General features: G+C 36.4%; 1 protein-coding gene across 7 annotated transcripts in view; it reads left to right on the forward strand.

Annotated features, from left to right (window-relative positions):
* NBEAL1 (neurobeachin like 1) overlaps positions 1 to 19,211 on the forward strand; it is a 190,214-nt gene that overhangs the window by 80,322 nt on the left and 90,681 nt on the right. For all 7 annotated transcript variants that reach the window (XR_008956279.1, XM_044381252.3, XM_057304148.1 and 4 more), the window contains 9 exons: positions 73 to 232; positions 339 to 441; positions 975 to 1,131; positions 2,620 to 2,778; positions 4,665 to 4,824; positions 8,793 to 8,881; positions 10,848 to 11,423; positions 11,759 to 11,934; positions 18,797 to 18,950. Coding sequence is in view for 6 of the 7 variants with exons in the window: in XM_044381252.3 (XP_044237187.2) it covers positions 73 to 232; positions 339 to 441; positions 975 to 1,131; positions 2,620 to 2,778; positions 4,665 to 4,824; positions 8,793 to 8,881; positions 10,848 to 11,423; positions 11,759 to 11,934; positions 18,797 to 18,950 (1,734 nt within the window). In the remaining variant the exon portion in view is untranslated. The remainder of the gene's footprint in view (positions 1 to 72; positions 233 to 338; positions 442 to 974; positions 1,132 to 2,619; positions 2,779 to 4,664; positions 4,825 to 8,792; positions 8,882 to 10,847; positions 11,424 to 11,758; positions 11,935 to 18,796; positions 18,951 to 19,211) is intronic.

The following is a 19,211-nucleotide window of genomic DNA, read 5'->3' on the forward strand; positions in this document are numbered from 1 at the left end:
TGAAATTAAATGTAGCTTAATGATAATTATTTAAACTGAAATTTACAGAACCCCCATCTGTTTGGATTTCAGGTGCCAAGCTCCTTGATGGATGTTAATGTACTGATGGCAATTCAGTTACTAATTGAACAGGTATCATTAGAGAAAAATATGCAGCTCCTGCAGCAAATGTATCAGTATTTACTCTTTGACTTTCGTATTTGGAACCGTGGAGATTTTCCCTTTCGAATTGGTGAGAGCGGTCTGTTGGATCAAATTTTACATTTGTTTTAGAAATTTATAACTACCTGTGGGATTTTATTTTAGGTGTTCATTTAAGAGTGAACTTTGTATTTTAGGTCATATACAGTATCTTTCCACCATCATCAAAGACAGCAGGAGAGTTTTCCGAAAGAAGTATGGTGTGCAGTTTCTCCTAGATACACTTAGGATTTATTATGGGTATGATGTCCTTGCTCCTTCTCAGTTTGATATTGTTTTCTGCCTGCTGCTTGCTTGGAATGTCTAGATGACTTATCTTCCAGAAATTCTAATATCCTTTAACTTTAGAAAGACAAAGTATGGAGGTTAAAATGATGAACAGTGGATCACACAGATTGGGTTTGAATCTTGTGTTTCACTCAGCTTTACTGTGTTTAAGTTTTCTTGTCTGTGACAAGGAGATAATAAACCTATGACCCCCTATGTTTGTTTTGAGGATTAAACTAAAAGCATTGCACTTAAAACATGCAAAGCACTTAAAGCTATGTCTGCCACTTAGTGTTATTTAAATACAAACTGTTTTAACTATTTATATCTTTGTCATTGAAACCCTAGGTTTTCCTTAAAAGGAAAAAGAAAACAAAGATACCATGAATTCTAATAATTACATGGAAACGTCCTTTTTTTTTAACTATGAATTCTTTTGTATGAAAAAAGCACTAAAATGTAAACAGTTTAAATTTCAGTTCTTGCACTTTTACTTTCTCTTTCAGGAGTGATTGTAAATATAGTGAGCTGTCTCTAGATGACGTTCGCACAATAAGGACTTCTTTGTATGGACTAATTAAGTATTTTCTGTGCAAAGGTGGAACTCATGAAGAGATCCAGAGTATTATGGGTTATATAGCTGCTATCAATGAAGAAGAACAGGTATTATGCTCAAGAAAAGTCTTTTTTTTTTTCTTTTTCACACTTAAGTTGCTATATCATCTTCTTTTAAAATTACACATATATTAATCATATTTTAAGAGTAAAATCTTTATTATGTGAAATACAATATTATGCAATTAAAGAAGTAAATTTTTATTTCCTAACTGAAAGTTTAATAAAATAGATGGTAATGTAATAAAATATTGTAACTAGCTAGAAAGCGGTATCTGGAAATAGTTGTTTTGGCAGTTCCGAAGGCTATTTTCATAGGCCACATAATGTATATTTACCTGTCATCAAAGATACTGGGCAGATTCCTAACATGCATTTTAATATAAGTTCATAAGAATTTTGCATAAAGGGTAAATTATATTTCTGTTTTTAGGTACTTTTACTTACATTATTCATTTATACCTCAGAGCTGCTCTTTAAGACATTGGTTCTCAATGTATGGTTCCTGACCAGGTTTACCTGGGAACTTGCTATAAATGCACACATACTGAACCAAGCCTTCCAGGTGATTATGGTGCATGGTAAAATTTGAGGACCACTGATGTAAAATATACAGACCAGGAATTAATCTTCCCATTTGCACATTTGGAAGTACATATTCAGAGAGATTAGGTGACTTAAAAGGTCATACAGCTGACAAACCTGGGAATAGAACCCAGGTATACTGCTGTTTCTGCGCTCTTTCTGTATGCCACTCTCAACACCAAACTTGAGTAGCCTTAATTTATGTTGACTCAAATATTTTGTGCTCTATGATGAAGTATTCATTGTGTACTCAGAGATTACATGACTTCATAATTTATATATTATATAGATGATTTAACTTAAGCTATTTCCCCATAAGGTTAGGCTACTTCAGAAGCTTCTTTTTATTTAGAGTAGCCAGTAGCCATCTTATTTCATAATAGTCGTGTTGTCACCCACTGTGATTCATTGCCACTGATATTTTCTTGGTCAGTTCAGTCAGAGGTATTTATTGAAAGCTTACTATACACATAGAGTAATACTAGATATTATAGGTATGTTATAATGAATGAATTAGCATTCTTTTAGCCTACTAGAGGCAAGGGTGGATAGGAGAGGTTTTTAAATGATTATTAAACAAACAAAAAAAAGACCATGATAATAGCCGTAAGAGAGAAACAAAGTCCTAGGAGGTTTTCATAGGAGAGTGTTACATGTTGACGTGACCAGGAAAGGCTTTATGGAAGACATGACTTTTTATGTGGCTAAAGCATTATAGGTATGGCCCAGCAGGTAAAAATGTGTATTGAGAGGATATACAAAAGGAAATAAGCCGAAAGCATATTGGAGGAAAAAGGCAAGCTATTTCAGAAGATATCAGACCATTAAGTTAAGCTCTAAAACATTAGGGTATATAGGATTTAGTTTAAATAACTGTTTGTGGTTTATGACTTTATTTGTGCTTCCATATATGAGTGTGGTTGTTTGTTTTGTGTTGTTTAATTTTAAAAGCTCTTCGGAATTTTGGATATGCTCTTCAGTCTCCTCCGTACCAGCCCAACTAGAGGTCAGCTTTTCTTACTGCTGTTTGAACCAGGAAATGCTGACATACTTTATGCCTTGCTCTTAAATCAGAAGTACTCTGACAGACTAAGAGAAATCGTTTTTAAGGTACAAATGTTTCTTAAGCATCTTTATATTTGGTCACATTTGTGAGTATATGAATTTACTTGTAAATATCAATTTTATGAATGTAAATTCTTTTTTCATATCTACTTGGTCTAATTTTAAATTGTTGTAGGGGTGCCTGGCTGACTTAGTAGGTTAAGTGTGCAACTCTTGATCTCAGTTCAGGTCTCAATTTCAGGGTCATGGGTTCAAGCCCTGCGTTGGGCTCCATGCTGGGTGTGAAGTGTACATTAATTAATGAAGAACTAATTAATTAATTCTTCAGTTTGTTTTGATATATACTTTCCATGTTTTAAACATTTAAAAACTAATTATAGTGTAATCTGATCAGTTATTTAGTGGACAATCCACTTTGTTATATCATCCTCAGTATAAAACTTCTCATTTCCCTTTTTTGCCTTCTTCTAAAAAACATTTTTTATATGAGTATAATTGATACGCAATGCTACAGTAGTTTCAAGTGTACAACATAGTGATTTTACAGGTTTATACATTATGCTATGCTCACCACAACTGTAGCAACCGTCTGTCATCATACAAGATTATTACAGTACCATTGACTATATTCCCTATGCTCTACCTTTTATTCCTGTGACTTACTCATTTCATAACTAGAAGCCTGTACCTCCCACTCCCTTTCACTAATTTTATCTCATCTCTCTCTCGAGTTATCATGGGTCTGTGTGGCAGGTCCGACATTTTAGCAGTTAATTATAATAACTAACGTTATGTAGCACCTACTATTTGTCAAGCAGTAAACATTCTTCATGTATTAGCTAACTTAGTCCTTGCAAGAACTTTATGAAGTGGATATAATTAGTCCCATTTTACAGATAAAGAAACTGAGGCCAGAGAAGTTAGTAACTTGTCCAAGGATAGTGAATATATTTTGTTAAGCTATCCAAAGTAGTCACTTTGAACTTTAGCTGAAGCTACCCACTTCACCATTTTTGTTAAAAAAAAAAAAGTAGAGGAGTTAGTCATATTTCTACTTCTCATGATTTATTCTGTTCTTTATGCCTGATTGCCTGTAACATTTGTTTCCTCTTGTATCATTAGTGTTACATTATAAAGTTTACATATGGGGTCAAGTTTGGATTGCCTATGTTTGGAATCCCTAAACTTTGGAAAACAAAGGTGCAATAAAATGATCTGGCATAGTCTCTCATGAGTATTACTTATGGTGACCCCTGTGGCTGCTCTTTAAAGTATCTGGCCAAACAAGTGTTCCTTTATGGAGATTAAATGTTATTTCTCCAAAAATGGCCTTATATGGATTGTTCATCATATTATTTTCCTTTCCATATGGTTTCAGTACATCACTTTTAAAAGTTGATCTTACTTCAAAAAGTATGAGATTACTAATTCATTCTCCCATTTTGGCATATGGATGTGTTGCTTCACAAAATGTTTCCTTGTTCTTGAAAATTATTTTGATAACCATTACATAAATGTTAAATAAATTACTACATTGATCTAAAAGTATCTTTTTTCTCTTTCATAACATACTTTTGTTTTTCATGGAGGCTATAGGGTTTGTTTCTATCTATGCCTTAGCCACTAAAAAAGAAGTTTTAAGTTATTTCTTCGATCTGCAAGAAATATATGTAAACTACAGTTTAAATATATTAATTATTTAAATACAAATGCACTTTAGTTCAATTTCTTCTTAAATCCATTTTTTAATGAGAGTATGATACAGAGTAGTCCTCCCTGTTACTGCTGGGTTGGTTTGTTTGTTGCACTTAAGGAATAAAATGATGCTCCAAAATGATGCTTGTACAGTAACATTATATTCAGTATTAACCTACGTGACAGACTGTTCTTAATTCTCTGTATTGAGAAGAATATATTACTGTTGTGACCAGGTTATGGAACAAATGTTGAAATGCACAAATGTTTATGAACGAAGTAAACAACGTATTCGGCTCAGAGAAGTTGGCTATTCAGGATTGGGACTACTTCTTAATGAAGCACCCGTTAATACCTCTCTCATTAAAAGCCTCACCAATCAAATTATAAACACAGGTATGACTCTAAGGCTGATAATACTGATGTATTTAAGAGATGTTCTTCATAGTAGCATAATTCTATTTGATGGTTCTCAAATTTTTTTCTAAAGGGTTTTTTTTCCCCCTTTCTTCTTCAGGTTACTTTTAATTACCTATTATTTGATTCAGCAGGGCTTTTTTTAGGTACTATTTTTTATTTACGTTTTTGTCTCCTCAGGGCATAGCATAGTGCCTTACTTGATAGGCACTTGGCCTACTTGGTAGGCCTTCAGTAGTTGTTGATTGATTGATTAATAAATAATTGAGTCCTCTATAATAAGAAAAAGATGCTAGAGAGAATACATACCAAACATTCTGTCTTTTTCTTTGGGGAGCTTAAATCCTTAATTTCAGATATTCTTTCAGATAATCTTTTTTTGTTTCTCATTTTTTTAATAAAACTTTTTTAGTACTTACTACAAACTGTAGTGTTTATGTCAGATGCTAAGGGTTCAAAAGGTATAAGAAAGGTTCTTTGTTTTAAATGGTTTATCTTTTCATTGATAAGTACATAAGATATAAGACATGTACATAAAAAGATAAATAATAGTACAAGAACAAAATAGTATGGATTTGTGTTCAGGCAATCAAAAGAAAAGAATTATTTAGGGCTTACTCAGGAGACTGTCAAATATTCTAAATCTGTTTTCTTTGTAAAATTTAAACATACCTATAATTCTTATTTTATTTTTTTAAAGATGTATTCATTTTAAAGAGAGTGCACGAGTGCGGGGAGAGGTGAGGGAGAGAAAGAATTCTCAGGCAGACTCCCTGACACAGGGCTTGATCCCAGGACCCCGAGGTAGTGACTTGAGCCGAATTAGCTGGTTAATCAGCTGAGCCACCCAGGAACTGCTCTATAATCCTAATTTTAAATGAGACCATTATTTCAGCATTTATATAACTATTACTGACAGTTCATTCTTTGAGAAAGAACTTGAAAAAGAAGAAGATAGCTGGAAATATCACAATTCTTGATTTCAAACTATACTACAAAGTTACAGTAATCAAAACAGTATGGTACTAGCATAAAAACACACATAGACCAGAGGAACAGAATTGAAAGCCCAGAAATGAAACCATGTATATCTGGTCAACTAATATTTGGCAAGGGATCCAAGAATACTCAGTTAGGGAAAAATAGTCTATTCAATGAATGGTGTTGGGAAAACTGAATATTCATACTACAAAGTTATAGTAATCAAAACAGTTTGGTACTAGCATAAAAACACACACAGACCAGAGGAACAGAATTGAAAGCCCAGAAATGAAACCATGTATATCTGGTCAACTAATATTTGGCAAGGGATCCAAGAATACTCAGTTAGGGAAAAATAGTCTATTCAATGAATGGTGTTGGGAAAACTGAATATTCATATTCAAAAGAATGAAAATAGACCCTTACACCACTCACAGAAATTAACTTGAAATGAACTAAAGATTTAAATGTGAGTCCTGAACCAGGTAACTCCTAGAAGAAAACATGAGGAAGAGTCCTTGACATTTGTCTTGGCAATGACACCAAAAGCACAAGCAATAAAAGTAAAAATAAACAACTGGGACTTTATCAAACTAAAAAGCTTCTGCACAGCAAGAAAAACCCTCAACAAAATGAAAAGGCAGTCTACAGGGTGGGAGAAAATACCTGTGAATCAAATATTTGAGAGGGGATTAATATCTAAAATATGTAAGGAAATCATACAACACAGTAGCAAAAAAAATCCAATTAAAAAATGAGCAAGGTACTAGACACATCACTGGGAGCAAGAGGAACAAAAGCAAAAATGAACTGTTGGGACCTCATCAAGATAAAAAGCTTCTGCATTGTGAAGGAAACAATCAACAGAACTAAAAGGCGGCCTATGGAATGGGAGAACATATTTGCAAATGAGGGTTAGTATCCAAAGTCTGTAACGGACTTATTAAACTCAACACCCAAAAAATATAATCCAGTTAAGAAATGGGCAGAGGGCATGAATAGGCATTTCTCCAGAGAAGACATCCACATGGCTAACAGATACACGAAAAAGTGCTCAACATCACTCATCATCAGTGAAATACAAATCAGACCTTCTCATACCAGTCAGAATAGCTAAAATTAACAACATAGGAAATAACAAGTGTTGGCAAGGATGCAGAGAAATGGGAACCCTTTTGCATTGTTGGTGGGAATGCAAACTAGTACAGCCACTCTGGAGAACAGTATGGAGGTTCCTCAAAAAGCTCAAATAGAACTACCCTATGATCCAACAATTGTACTACTAGGTATTTACCCAAAGATTACAGAAATACACATTCAAAGGAGTATGTGTATCCCAGTGTTTACAGCAGCATTATCAACAATAGCCAAACCATGGAAAGAGCCCAAATGCCCATCAAATGAAGAATGGATAAAGAAGATATGGTATACACACACACACACACACACACACACACACACACACACAAAATAGAATACTATTCAACCATCAAAAAATGAAATTTTGCCATTTGCAATGACATGGTTGGAGCTAGAGTATATTATGCTAAGTGAAATAAGTTGGAGAAAGAGAAATACTGTGTGATTTCACTCATATGTGGAATTTAAGAAAATGATGAAAACTCAGGAAAAGAAAAGAGACAGAAGGGAAACAAATCATGAGAGACTCTTAGCTTAGAGAACAAACAGGGTTAACAGAGGGAGGTGGGTGGGGGATGGGATAGATGGTGATGGGTATTAAGGAGGGCACTTGTTATGATGAGCACTGGGTGTTACATGTAAATGATGAACCACTGAACTCTACTCCTGAAACCAGTATTGAACTGTATGTCAACTAACTAAAATTTAAAAAGAAAAAATGAACAAAGGACCTGAATAGACATTTTTGGAAAGAAGACATGCAAATAACCAGTAGGTAGACGGCAAGGTGCTCCACATTTCTAATCATAAGGGAAATGAAAATCAAAGCCAGAAGGAGATAGCATGTCACACCTGTTAAGATGGCTATTACCAAAAGGACAAAGGATAACAAGTGCTGGTGAAGATATGGAGAAAGGGAAACCCTTGTGCATTGTTGCTGGGAATGCAAATTAGCACAGCCACTGTGGAAAACAGTATGGAGGTTCCTCCAAAAATTAAAAATAGAACTGTCATATAATTCAGTAATCCATCTTCTGGTATATATCTAAAGAAAATGAAATCACTATCTTGAAGAGTTGTCTGCATCCCTGTGTTCACTGCGGCATCATTTATAATAGCCAAGACCTAGAAACAACCTAAATGTCTGCTGATGGATGAATGGATAAAGTAGGTGTGTGTGTGTGTGTGTGTGTGTGTGTGTGTGTGTGTGTGTGTGTATAAAAGAATATTACTCAGCCATTTGTAACAAAAGAACCTGCAGGGCATTATTCTGCTAAGTGAAATAAGTCAGAGAAGGACACATACTGTATGGTCTCACTTATAGGTGAAATTCAAAAAACCAACCTCCTAGAGACAGAGAGTAGATTGGTAGTTGTGGGGGCTGGGGGCAGGGGGGCAAATGAGTGAAGGTGGTCAAGAGGGTTCAGGCTTCCAGTTCTGGGAATCTAATGTGCAACATGGTAACTGTAGTTAATAATATTATATTATGTACTTGAAAGTTGCTAAGAGAGCACATCTTAAAGATTTTTACCACAAAAGGAAAATGGTAGCTATGTGAAGTGTTGGATGTTAACTAACCTTATTGTGGTAATTATTTTGCAGTATATACATATATCAGATCATCATGTCATACACATTTAATTTATACAATGTTTTATGGCAGTTATATGTCAATAAAGCTAGAAAAAATAAAGGATATCTATTGTTAACAGCAACAAAAAGAAAATAAGAGTAAAACAATTATTTTATTATCAAACTATCACTCACAGTTCTTTCTTTGACTATCTCTGGAATTTAATTTTAACTTTGTTTTTTCCCCACCATAGATCCTGCTATTAATTTCAAAGATCTGTTGTCTGTGGTATATATATCTCACAGAACACATATGAATGTCAGGGTGGTTATCTGCAGAAAGGTTAGTAAACTTTTAAGATATACTTTAAAGATGACAGTATTGTTATACTGTGAATAACTTTTATATTGAGTATTTTACACCGGGTATAAGTTTTAATTTCTGTTATTTTATAAATGACACAATTTTATAAATAATTTCCTTTTTTGAGGTGCATTAACTTCATGTAATCACAAAATCAGCATAAAAATGTATTCTTACCTTTACATTGTCTCCTGGAAATATTCCCTTACCACAGTAAAAAATTTGTTACAAGAGAATAGTTGTTTTGTCAAGAACCTTCAACGATTATGACCATTTCTAATTCATATACCATATTTTAGAATTTCTGAATCTTTTGAACTTCATGGAAAAGCAACAGTGACTTGCCTTCAATGCATCCCTTTAAGTCAAGAAATAGTTATCCTGTGTGCTTCTTCCTGATTATAGCCTTCTCTCTCTTCCACTAGCAGTCACTGACCTACTACTTAATTTGCTTCCTTGCTTTTTTTTTTTTAATTTTACTCCCTAATTATGTTATAGTATTTTTCCATCAGTAAGTCTGGATGTATATCTTAAACAACTACATATAGTTTTTATTCTGTGGCTATTGTATAAAGTATTATCTGGTTCCCTGTTCACGGATGTTACATTGTCTCCTGTTTTTCTGTGTTAAACTTCTGTTAAGAACTTTTTTACATATATTTTTACCTGTTTTTGGTAATACATCTGTAGGATATAATCCATGAAGTGGAATTGCTGTGTCAGAGTATGTTCACATTTCACATTTAGATGGATTTTTGTATATTATTCTTAAAGTGGGTCATATAGATTGATGCTTTCCTTTCAGTTTGAAAACAGCTTTCAGTGCAGCCTAGTTTTTATCCATTACATGTATATAAAGTAGACATAAAATAACTCTTATTTTATGGAAATTTTAAAGTCAAGAAATCATGAAAATTTCTTTACTAAGGAAAAAAATTGATATTCTGAATTGGTAGAGTAATGGTAGCTCACTGATAGCATTAGTGAGGAAAGGAACTTCACATCATTGTGACTTGTTGCTTTCTGTGTCAGCCTCAGCATGCATTAGAGCCACTGATATTGAAGTCCCCACCAACATTATTAATCTCCCATGACACTTGTCAGAGTTCGAGGTAAAAGAGAGTCTCTTAATACTGGGAGCAAAAATTCTTTTCATCTACATAGAAATTTATTGGCTTTGTGATAAAAATGTCTTAAAGATCTTAACTGAATCTGACAGTGTTTGAGAACTTGTTTTAATCCAAAAAGTATGGAATCATTTGGATAATAGAGATCATACACACATTGACATGTCAGTGTCTATTCTTTAATTTCAGTTTCTTTTTCCAGCTAAATATCAGCTTCCATTTTGTTGGAATTAGTGTTTGTACAGTATAGAGTTAATGGAAAAAAATGTTTTTGCAAAAGCAACTATTAACTTTGCCTGAAACAAAAATGAGATGGGGAAACGTTCTTGGTATATGTAGGTTCTATTAAAGTGTCTGTGTGTCTTACTTACTCCCTTAACCCTATGACCAGAAGGGGCCTGGTACACAATATGTATTCAGTATTTGCTAAACATAATGTAGTAGGCTCATGGAAAGTAGTTGAGAGGATATAACTTTATTACATTTTATATATACCTTCATTCTATTTATATTTTCTCTCTGACCAAATTAAATTAATAACATGAGTGTGTTGACATGTGAAGGATCATTTTTGTCCCTTTTTTATCTTTCAGCAAATATTTAAGCACTCTGTACAATGAGTAATATGCAGATTAGTTAAAAACACAGTGTGTACTCTACAGACAGTTTGTAATCCAGTTAAGAACATAATCTTTTGAAAGAACATTTTCCCACAGTTTCTCATTAAATTACTTTGTCCGTAAAGTAAGTGAAAAGAAACGTTTTGATGTGAAGTACCATGTACTTTTTGATGAATTTTGTATTCTTGATCTTTGCAGATTTTACAGATTTTGCAGGCCCAGCCAGATGCAGCACATCAAATATCTCAACAAGTGGGTTGGCAAGACACTTTAGTTAGGCTTTTTTTAAAAACAAATTTTGAAAATGGAAATACTCTTCATAAGCACAGTAGGGCTGTTTCAATGAAAGACAGTGATAAAAATTTATCAGCTGAAGATATTAAGAGGAACTTTGATGAAAAGACTGATGAGGAAAAAATCAACTCTTTTGCCTCAGCTAATGTGTCTTCAGATCAGTGGAGTTTAGAGGATAGAAACTCTCTGGACTCAAACACACCATTATTTCAAGAAGATAGTTCTGTGGGAGAATTATCTTTCAAATCAGAGAATCAAGAAGAATTCTGGAATAATAACCCTTCACATTTGAGTTTAGATCTCAGTGGAATAGACTCATGTGAACTGAGCGACAGTGGAAGTCACATGCCAGACAGCCTGCCTAGCACACCATCCCCAATAGAATCTACTAAATCATTTTCTGTGCAGTCTGACAAAGAGAGCAGTGTCGTAAATGATCCGGAGTTTGGCGATGACTTCTCTTTACTTGAAAGCCAAGAGGTAAAATTCCTTATTTGTCCAAATGCTATTTTTATTTTCATGTTATATACTTCTAATCCTTAGAAATGTGTAATTGTTAACAATTTCATATTATATTCATGTTCTAAGTCTCATGATCTAAGATTTTGGAAGCCTAGAAGTCACTAAATTATATTTCGAGAAAAGCAGGTGTTTTATTCATCCTCATATCTCTTGGGCCTACTTAGCAAAGTTCCGGGTTCAAGACACTTTAAATATGTTAAAATGATTACAGTCAGTATATGTGATGGTTGTTTTTATATGCTTTTAACACCACCTCCTTCCAATAATTTAATATTAGTTTATCGTTTTTATAGAGATGTGAGGAGGAGCTTCTTCAATTACTGACAAATATTTTGAACTATGTGATGTGTAAGGGACTGGAAAAGTCTGATGATGGTACTTGGATTGAACGGGGACAAGTGTTTTCAGCACTATCTAAACCAGGAATATCCAGTGAACTACTTCGACCATCAGATGAATTAAAATTAATGTAAGCATTCAGTTGGTGATTTACTCTTTCCTTTTGTAGTGGATGGGAGTCTAAAATAATATTTTTTATTGAACATTTATTCAGGATTCAGTGTGTGTAGTGAGAGAAAAGGAAAAACTTCGTGCTCAGCCCCTTTTCCTCTCTGTTGCCATTTTAGTGGAATCTAGACAGAAATCCAAAAGTGTGAGGAGATTTAAATCTTTATTTTGGGCTTCAGTGATTATACATTCCTTGTTCTTTAAATTAGTTTTTATAACATCTAAGCATTTGGCGTATTGTGTTCTGCAGTCTTGTCCAAGTTTGAGAGTTTCCATGCTGAGGGAAGCAAGTAGTGTTTTCATAAAAATTACTTCCCTAAAGCATTTAGAGTTCTCTACAGATTCTTTTTTTACCTTCCCAATTTCCAGCTTTATTTTTTTAATAATATTTTTTATTATATTATGTTAATCACCATACAGTACATCCCTAGTTTTTGATGTAAAGTTCCATGATTCATTAGTTGCATATAACACCCAGTGCACCATGCAATACGTGCCCTCTTTACTACCGATCACCAGCCTATCCCATTCCCCCACCCCCTCCCCTCTGAAGCCCTCAGTTTGTTTTCCCAGAGTCCATAGTCTCTCATGGTTCATTCCCCCTTCTGTTTACCCCCCCTTTCTTCTTCTCGCTCTTCTCCTACCGATCTTCCTACTTCTTATGTTCCATGAATGAGTGAAACCATATGATAATTGTCTTTCTCTGCTTGACTGATTTTGCTTAGCATTATCTCCTCCAGTGCTGTCCATGTTGCAGCAGATGTTGAGAAATCGTTCTTTTTGATGGCTGAGTAATTTTATATACTCATTGTATATATGGACCACATCTTCTTAATCCAGTCATCTGTTGAAGGGCATCTCGGCTCCTTCCACAATTTAGCTATTGTGGACAATGCTGCTACGAACATTGGGGTGCATATGGCCCTTCTCTTCACTACGTCTGTATCTTTGGGGTAGATACCCAGTAGTGCAATTGCTGGATCATAGGGTCGCTCTATTTTTAACTTTTTAAGGGACCTCCACACTGTTTTCCAAAGTGGCTGTACCAACTTGCATTCCTACCAACAATGTAGTCTCCACATCCTCTCCAACATTTGTTGTTTCTTGCCTTGTCCATTTTTGCCATTCTTACTGGCGTAAGGTGGTATCTCAATGTGGTTTTGATTTGAATTTCCCTGATGGCTAATGATTTTGAACATTTTTTCATGTGTCTTTTAGCCATTTGTATGTCTTCATTGGAAAAGTGTCTGTTCATATCTTCTGCCCATTTTTTGATTTATTTGTTTCTCGTGTATTGAGATTCAGAAGTTCTTTGTAGGTCTTGGATACCAGTCTTTTTTCTGTAGTGTCATATGCAAATATCTTCTCCCATTCCATGGGCTGCTTCTTAGTTTTTTTGACTGTTTCCATGGCTGTGCAGAGCTTTTTATCTTGATGAAGTCCACAAGTTCATTTTTTCTTTTGTTTCTCTTGCCTTTGGAGATGTGTCATGAAAGAAGTTGCTGTGGCCAATGTCAAAGAGGTTGCAGCCTATATTCTCCTCTAGAATTATGATGGATTCCTGTCTCACATCGAGGTCTTTCATCCATTTGGAGTTTATCTTTGTGTATGGTATGAGAGAGTAGTCAAATTTCATTCTTTTGCATATAGCTGTCCAATTTTCCCAGCACCATTTATTGAAGAGAATGTCTTTTTCCCACTGGATGTTTTTTCCTGCTTTGTCAAAGATTAGTTCCCCAAAGAGCCGAGGGTCCATTTCTGGGTTCTCTATTCTGTTCCATTGGTCTATGTTTCTGTTTTTGTGCCAGTACCATGCTGTCTTTGTGATCACAGCTTTGTAGTATAGCTTGAAATCTGGCAACGTGATGCCCCCAGCTTTGTTTTTCCTTTTCAACAATTCCTTCGCGATTTGGGGCCTTTTCTGGTTCCACACAAATTTAAGAGCTGTTTGTTCCAGTTCTTTGAAAAATGCCATTGGTATTTTGATTGGGATGGCACTGAAAGTGTAGATTGCTCTGAGTAGCATAGACATTTTAACTATGTTTATTCTTCCAATCTATGAGCATGGAATATTTTTCCATCTTTTTGTGTCTTCTTCAATGTCTTTCAAGAGTGATTTCTACTTTCTAGAATATAGAACCTTTACGTCTCTGGTTAAGTTAATTCTGAGATAATGTATGATTTTTGGTGCTATTGTAAATGGAATGGATTCCGTAATTTCTCTTTCTTCAGTCTCATTGTTCGTGTATAGAAATGCAGCTGATTTCTGAGCATTGATTTTGTGTCCTGCCACATTACTGAATTGCTCTATAAGTTCTAGTAGTTTGGGGGTGAACTCTTTGGGTTTTCCATTTAGAGGATCATGTCATCTGGGAAGAGAAACAGTTTGACTTCTTCTTTGCCGATTTGGATACCTTTTATCCCTTTTCATTGTCTGATTGCTGTTGCAAGGACTTCTAGTACTATGTTGAGCAATAATGGCGAGAGTGGGCATCCTTGTCATGTTCCTGATCTTAAGGGAAAGGCTTTTAGCTTTTCCCCATTGAGAATGATATTCGCTGTAGGGTTTTCATAGATGGTTTTTATGAAATTGAGGAATGTATCCTCTATCCCTACACTCTGAAGGGTTTTAATCAGGAAAGGATGCTGTATTTTGTCAGGTGCTTTTTCTGCATCATTTGAGAGGATCATATGCTTCTTGACTCTCTTCTTGTTGATATGATCTATCACACTGATTGATTTGCGAATGTTGAACCACCCTTGCATTCCAGGGATGAATTCCACTGGGTCATGTTGGATAATCCTTTTAATGTACTGTTGGATACTATTAGCAAGGATTTTGTTGAGAATTTTGGTGTCCATTGTCATCAGGGATATCGGTCTGTAATTCTCCTTTTTGGTGGGGTCTTTGCCTGGTTTGGGGATCACGGTAATACTGGCCTCATACAACGAGTTTGGTAGTTTTCCTTCTGTTTCTATTTTTTGAAACAGCTTCAGGAGAATAGGTATTATTTCTTCCTTGACTGTTTGGTAGAATTCCCCAGGGAATCCGTCAGGCCCTGGACTCTTGTTTTTGGGGAGGTTTCTGATCACTGCTTCAATCTCTTCGTAATTAATCGGTCTGTTTAAATAGCCATTTTCTTCCTGTGTCAGTCTCGGTAGTTTATAGGTTTCCAGGAAGGCATCCATTTCTTCCAGGTTTAATTTATTGGCATAAACCTGTTGATAAAAGTTTGTAATGATCCTTCCTATTTCATTGGTGTTGGTTGTGATCTCTCCCTTTTCATTAATAATTTCATTAATTTGGGTGCTTTCTCTATTCTTTTGAATAAGTCTTGCCAGTGGCTTATCAATCTTATTTATTCTTTCAAAGAACCAGCTTCTAGTTTTGCTGATCTGCTCTACTGTGCTCCTGGTTTCTAATTCATTGATCTCTGCTCTAATCTTGATCAACTGCCTTCTCGTGCATGGATTAGGCCTTTTCTTCTGTTCCAGCTCCAGCTTCTTGAGGTGAGAATATAAAAACTGCATTTTAGATTTTTTTATTCTTTTGAGTGAGGCTTGGTATTTTGTATTTTGTATTTTCCCCTTAGGACTGCCTTTGCAGTGTCCCATAGGTTTTGGAACGTTGTGTTTTCATTCTCGTTGGTCTCCATAAATTGTTTAAATTGATTTTTAATTTCCTGGTTTATCCAATCATTCTTGAGCAGGATGGTTCTTAGTTTCCAAGTGTTTGAGCTTCTTCCAAATTTTTCTTTGTGATTGAGTTCCAATTTCAAAGCATTGTGGTCTGAGAATATGCAGGGAATAATTTCAGTCCTTTGGTATCGGTTGAGACCTGTTTTGTGACCCAGTATATGGTCTATTCTGGAGAAAGTTCTATGTGCATTCGAAAAGAATGAGTATTCTGTTGTTCTGGGGTGTCGTGTTCTATATATATCTATGAGGTCCATCTGGTCCAGTATGTCATTCAAAGCTCTTGTTTCTTTGTTGATTTTCTGCTTAGGTGATCTGCCTATTTCTGAGAGTGGAGTGTTGAGGTCCCCTACTATTAACGTATTATTATCTATATGTCTCTTTATTCTGGTTAAGAGTTGGCTTGTGTATCTTGCTGCTCCTCTGTTGGGGGCGTAGATATTTATAATTGTTATATCCACTTGTTGGATACATCCTTTAAGAATAATGTAGTGTCCTTCTGTATCTCTAACTACAGTCTTTAGTTTAAAATGTAGTGTGTCTGATATGAGAATTGCTACCCCAGCTTTCTTTTGAGGTCCGTTGGCATGAAAAGTGGTTCTCCGTCCCTTCACTTTCAGTCTGGATGTATCTTTAGTTTCAAGGTGAGTCTCTTTTAGACAGCATATGGATGGGTCATGTCTTTTTATCCAATCTGCAACCCTGTGGCATTTTATGGGAGCATTTAGGCCATTCACATTGAGAGTGATTATTGAGAGATACGATTTTAATGATGTCATGTTGCCTGTGAAGTCTATGTTTCTATAGATTGTAAATTTCTGTTCTGTATCACTCTTGAGGTCTTTTTACTTTTATAGAACCCCCCTTAATATCTCCTGTAGGGCTGGTTTCATGGTTACAAATTTGGTCAGTGACTGACGATCCTGGAAGGTCCTTATCTCTCCATCAATTCTGAATGACAGCCTTGCTGGATAAAGGATCCTTGGCTGCATGTTCTTCTCAGATAGAGCTTTAAAAATATCCTGCCAACCATTCCTCTCATTCCAGGTCTGTGTAGACAGGTCTGACGTTATTCTGACATTTTTGCCTCCATACGTGAGAAATTTCTTCACTCTGGCCGCTTTCAGTACTGTATCCTTGGATCTAATATTTGCAAAATGCACTATGACGGGACGTGGCATAGGTTTGTCGTGGTTGACCTTGGGAGGGGTCCTCTCTGCCTCTTGGACACGAATGCTTGTTTCCTTTGCTAGATTAGGGAAGTTTTCAGCTACAGTTTGTTCAAATATCTTTTCTAGACCTCTCTCTTTCTCCACCCCCTCTGGATGCCGATGATTCTGACATTGGAATGTTTTATTAAGTCAGTAGTCTCCCGTAATCTGCATTCTTGAGATTGAATTTTTTTGAGGCAAGTTTCTGTTTTAACTTTCTCTTCTACCATCCCATCCTCCAATTCACTAATTCGTTCTTCTGCCTCATTTACCCTGGCCATCAGAGCCTCTAGTTTTGACTGCATTTGAGTCATAGCATTTTTAATTTCTGCCAGATTCGCTCTCATTTCCGCCCTCAGAGATTCTATATTCTTGTTAATATTTTCGTTAATACTTTTTTCAAGTCTACACATTATCTTGACCATTGTTACTCTGAACTCCATTTCTGACAATTTGGTTATATCCATATCCATCAGTTCTGTAGTAGAGACCACAGACCCATTATCTTTTCTTTGCTGGGGGGGGGATTTCTCCTCCTTGTCATTCTGATGAGGAGAGATTGCGGGGTTGCCCAGAGCCCAAATTATTGACCAGGGCCCAGGCAGTGTGCACTTGTTTTATAGGGACCTCAGGGATGTGGGCTTCTTGATTTTTCAGCGTGCCTTCTAGGGGAGGGGCCTGCCACGGTGATATTCAGGTAACTATGTTAGGGTAGAGTCTCCCTGTCCCTGCGAGGGGGGATGGGGATTGGCACAATGTGAGCTGGTATTTCCAAGCTTTTGTTCTCTGGCGGCTTTCCCTGGCGGTTTTCTGTGGCTCTTCTGAGAGAGCAGCTGTGGCCGAATCCTAGCCTCTGTCTCCGAACAGAGAGATCGCAGTCCACTCTCCACTGAGCTCTCTTGGCCTCTTTAACTCTGTTTCTCTCAGTGCTGCTAAACCCTGCAGCGTCCTGGGTTGTGTGTCCCACAGCCGCTCTCCCAGCCCTCACTACCAGGGCCCGCCCGTCTCTGTCCTTTGTGTTTTTAACACCGCCAGCTGCCCCTGGTTCCCGAGCGAGCTCCTGAGCCCCGTTTCAGTGTGGTTCGCCCGCACTCCGGAGTGCCGGTTTTCAGTCTGGTCGTGTGTTCCCGAGCTCCCAGTATCAGTCTGGTTCCAGTCAGCGCTCCGGAGCTCCAGTTTTCAGTCAGGTCGCACGTGCGCTCCCGAGCTCTCGGTTTCAGTCTAGTTCTAGTGTGCGCTGCAGAGCTCCAGTTTTCAGTCTGGTCACATGCATGTTCCCAGGCTCACGGTCTCAGTCTGCTCTCTCGCGGGTGCCGGTCTGCGAGTCTGGCCCGCTCCCTAATGCAGGTGGCTACCGCTTCCCGGCGCCCGAGCGCCTCGGCTCCCTCCCCCTTCCGCTTATCTTCCGATGTCTGTGTGCAGATTCATGGCTCCCCACTTCGTACCTTAATACTCAGCGCTAGAGATGTTCGTTTGTAAAGGTCCAGATGTATCTTCCTGCGTCTCAGGCTGATTCCGTGGGTTTTCAGGCTGGTCTGGTACCTATCCAGCTCGACTCAGGGGACCAGCTGAAAAAGGGGACCCCTCCTCCTCTGCCATCTTTTCCCTCCCCCCCAATTTCCAGCTTTAAAGAAACTTTTAAGTACCTCGTAGAGACTGGAATTTGAGTTATTTCAATAGCTTTTTATAGTTAAGTGAAACAGGTAACTTTTACTTTGCCTTTTGTATTGTTTATTAAAGATAGTTACTTCAGAGATAAAGACCTGCTTCATTGTTATTAAATGTCCTCTGATCTCTTCCAGAAATAGTATATCTTTGCCGATACAGAGGTATTAATGAATAAGTGGGGTTTTTTTTCATGTTTTACTATTTTTCTAAACTTAAAATGATTTTAAGAGGATTTTGTTTTGCACTTAGTTTGCTACAGAACATGTTAGAATGGGCAGTCACAGAAAACAGAGAATCAAAAACGAATCCAGTAACTGCTGAAAATGCCTTTCGACTCATCCTGATCATACAGGACTTTCTGCAGTCAGTGGGGCTTGTTAATTCAAGCATGTGGACTGAGAAGGTGCAGTAATAACTCTTTGATATTATTTTTCTGGTAGTCAAGGACTTTATTCAACAAAGAAAAATTTGTACCCCCTCTTTTTAGAGCATTAATATTTAATCAGATACAACGCACATGGATAAAATGTGATAAATAGTTAACCGACTTTGTTAGCTATTACTAGGATAATTCTTTTGGCTTTTACCAATTGAACATTAAGCTAGTTTTGAAATATTTATGATGTGTATTACTGTCGGGGAAAACTCATCAGTAGATTTTAAA

Source organism: Ursus arctos, unplaced genomic scaffold, assembly GCF_023065955.2.
Source record: "Ursus arctos isolate Adak ecotype North America unplaced genomic scaffold, UrsArc2.0 scaffold_1, whole genome shotgun sequence".
NCBI classification, from domain to species: Eukaryota; Metazoa; Chordata; class Mammalia; order Carnivora; family Ursidae; genus Ursus; species Ursus arctos.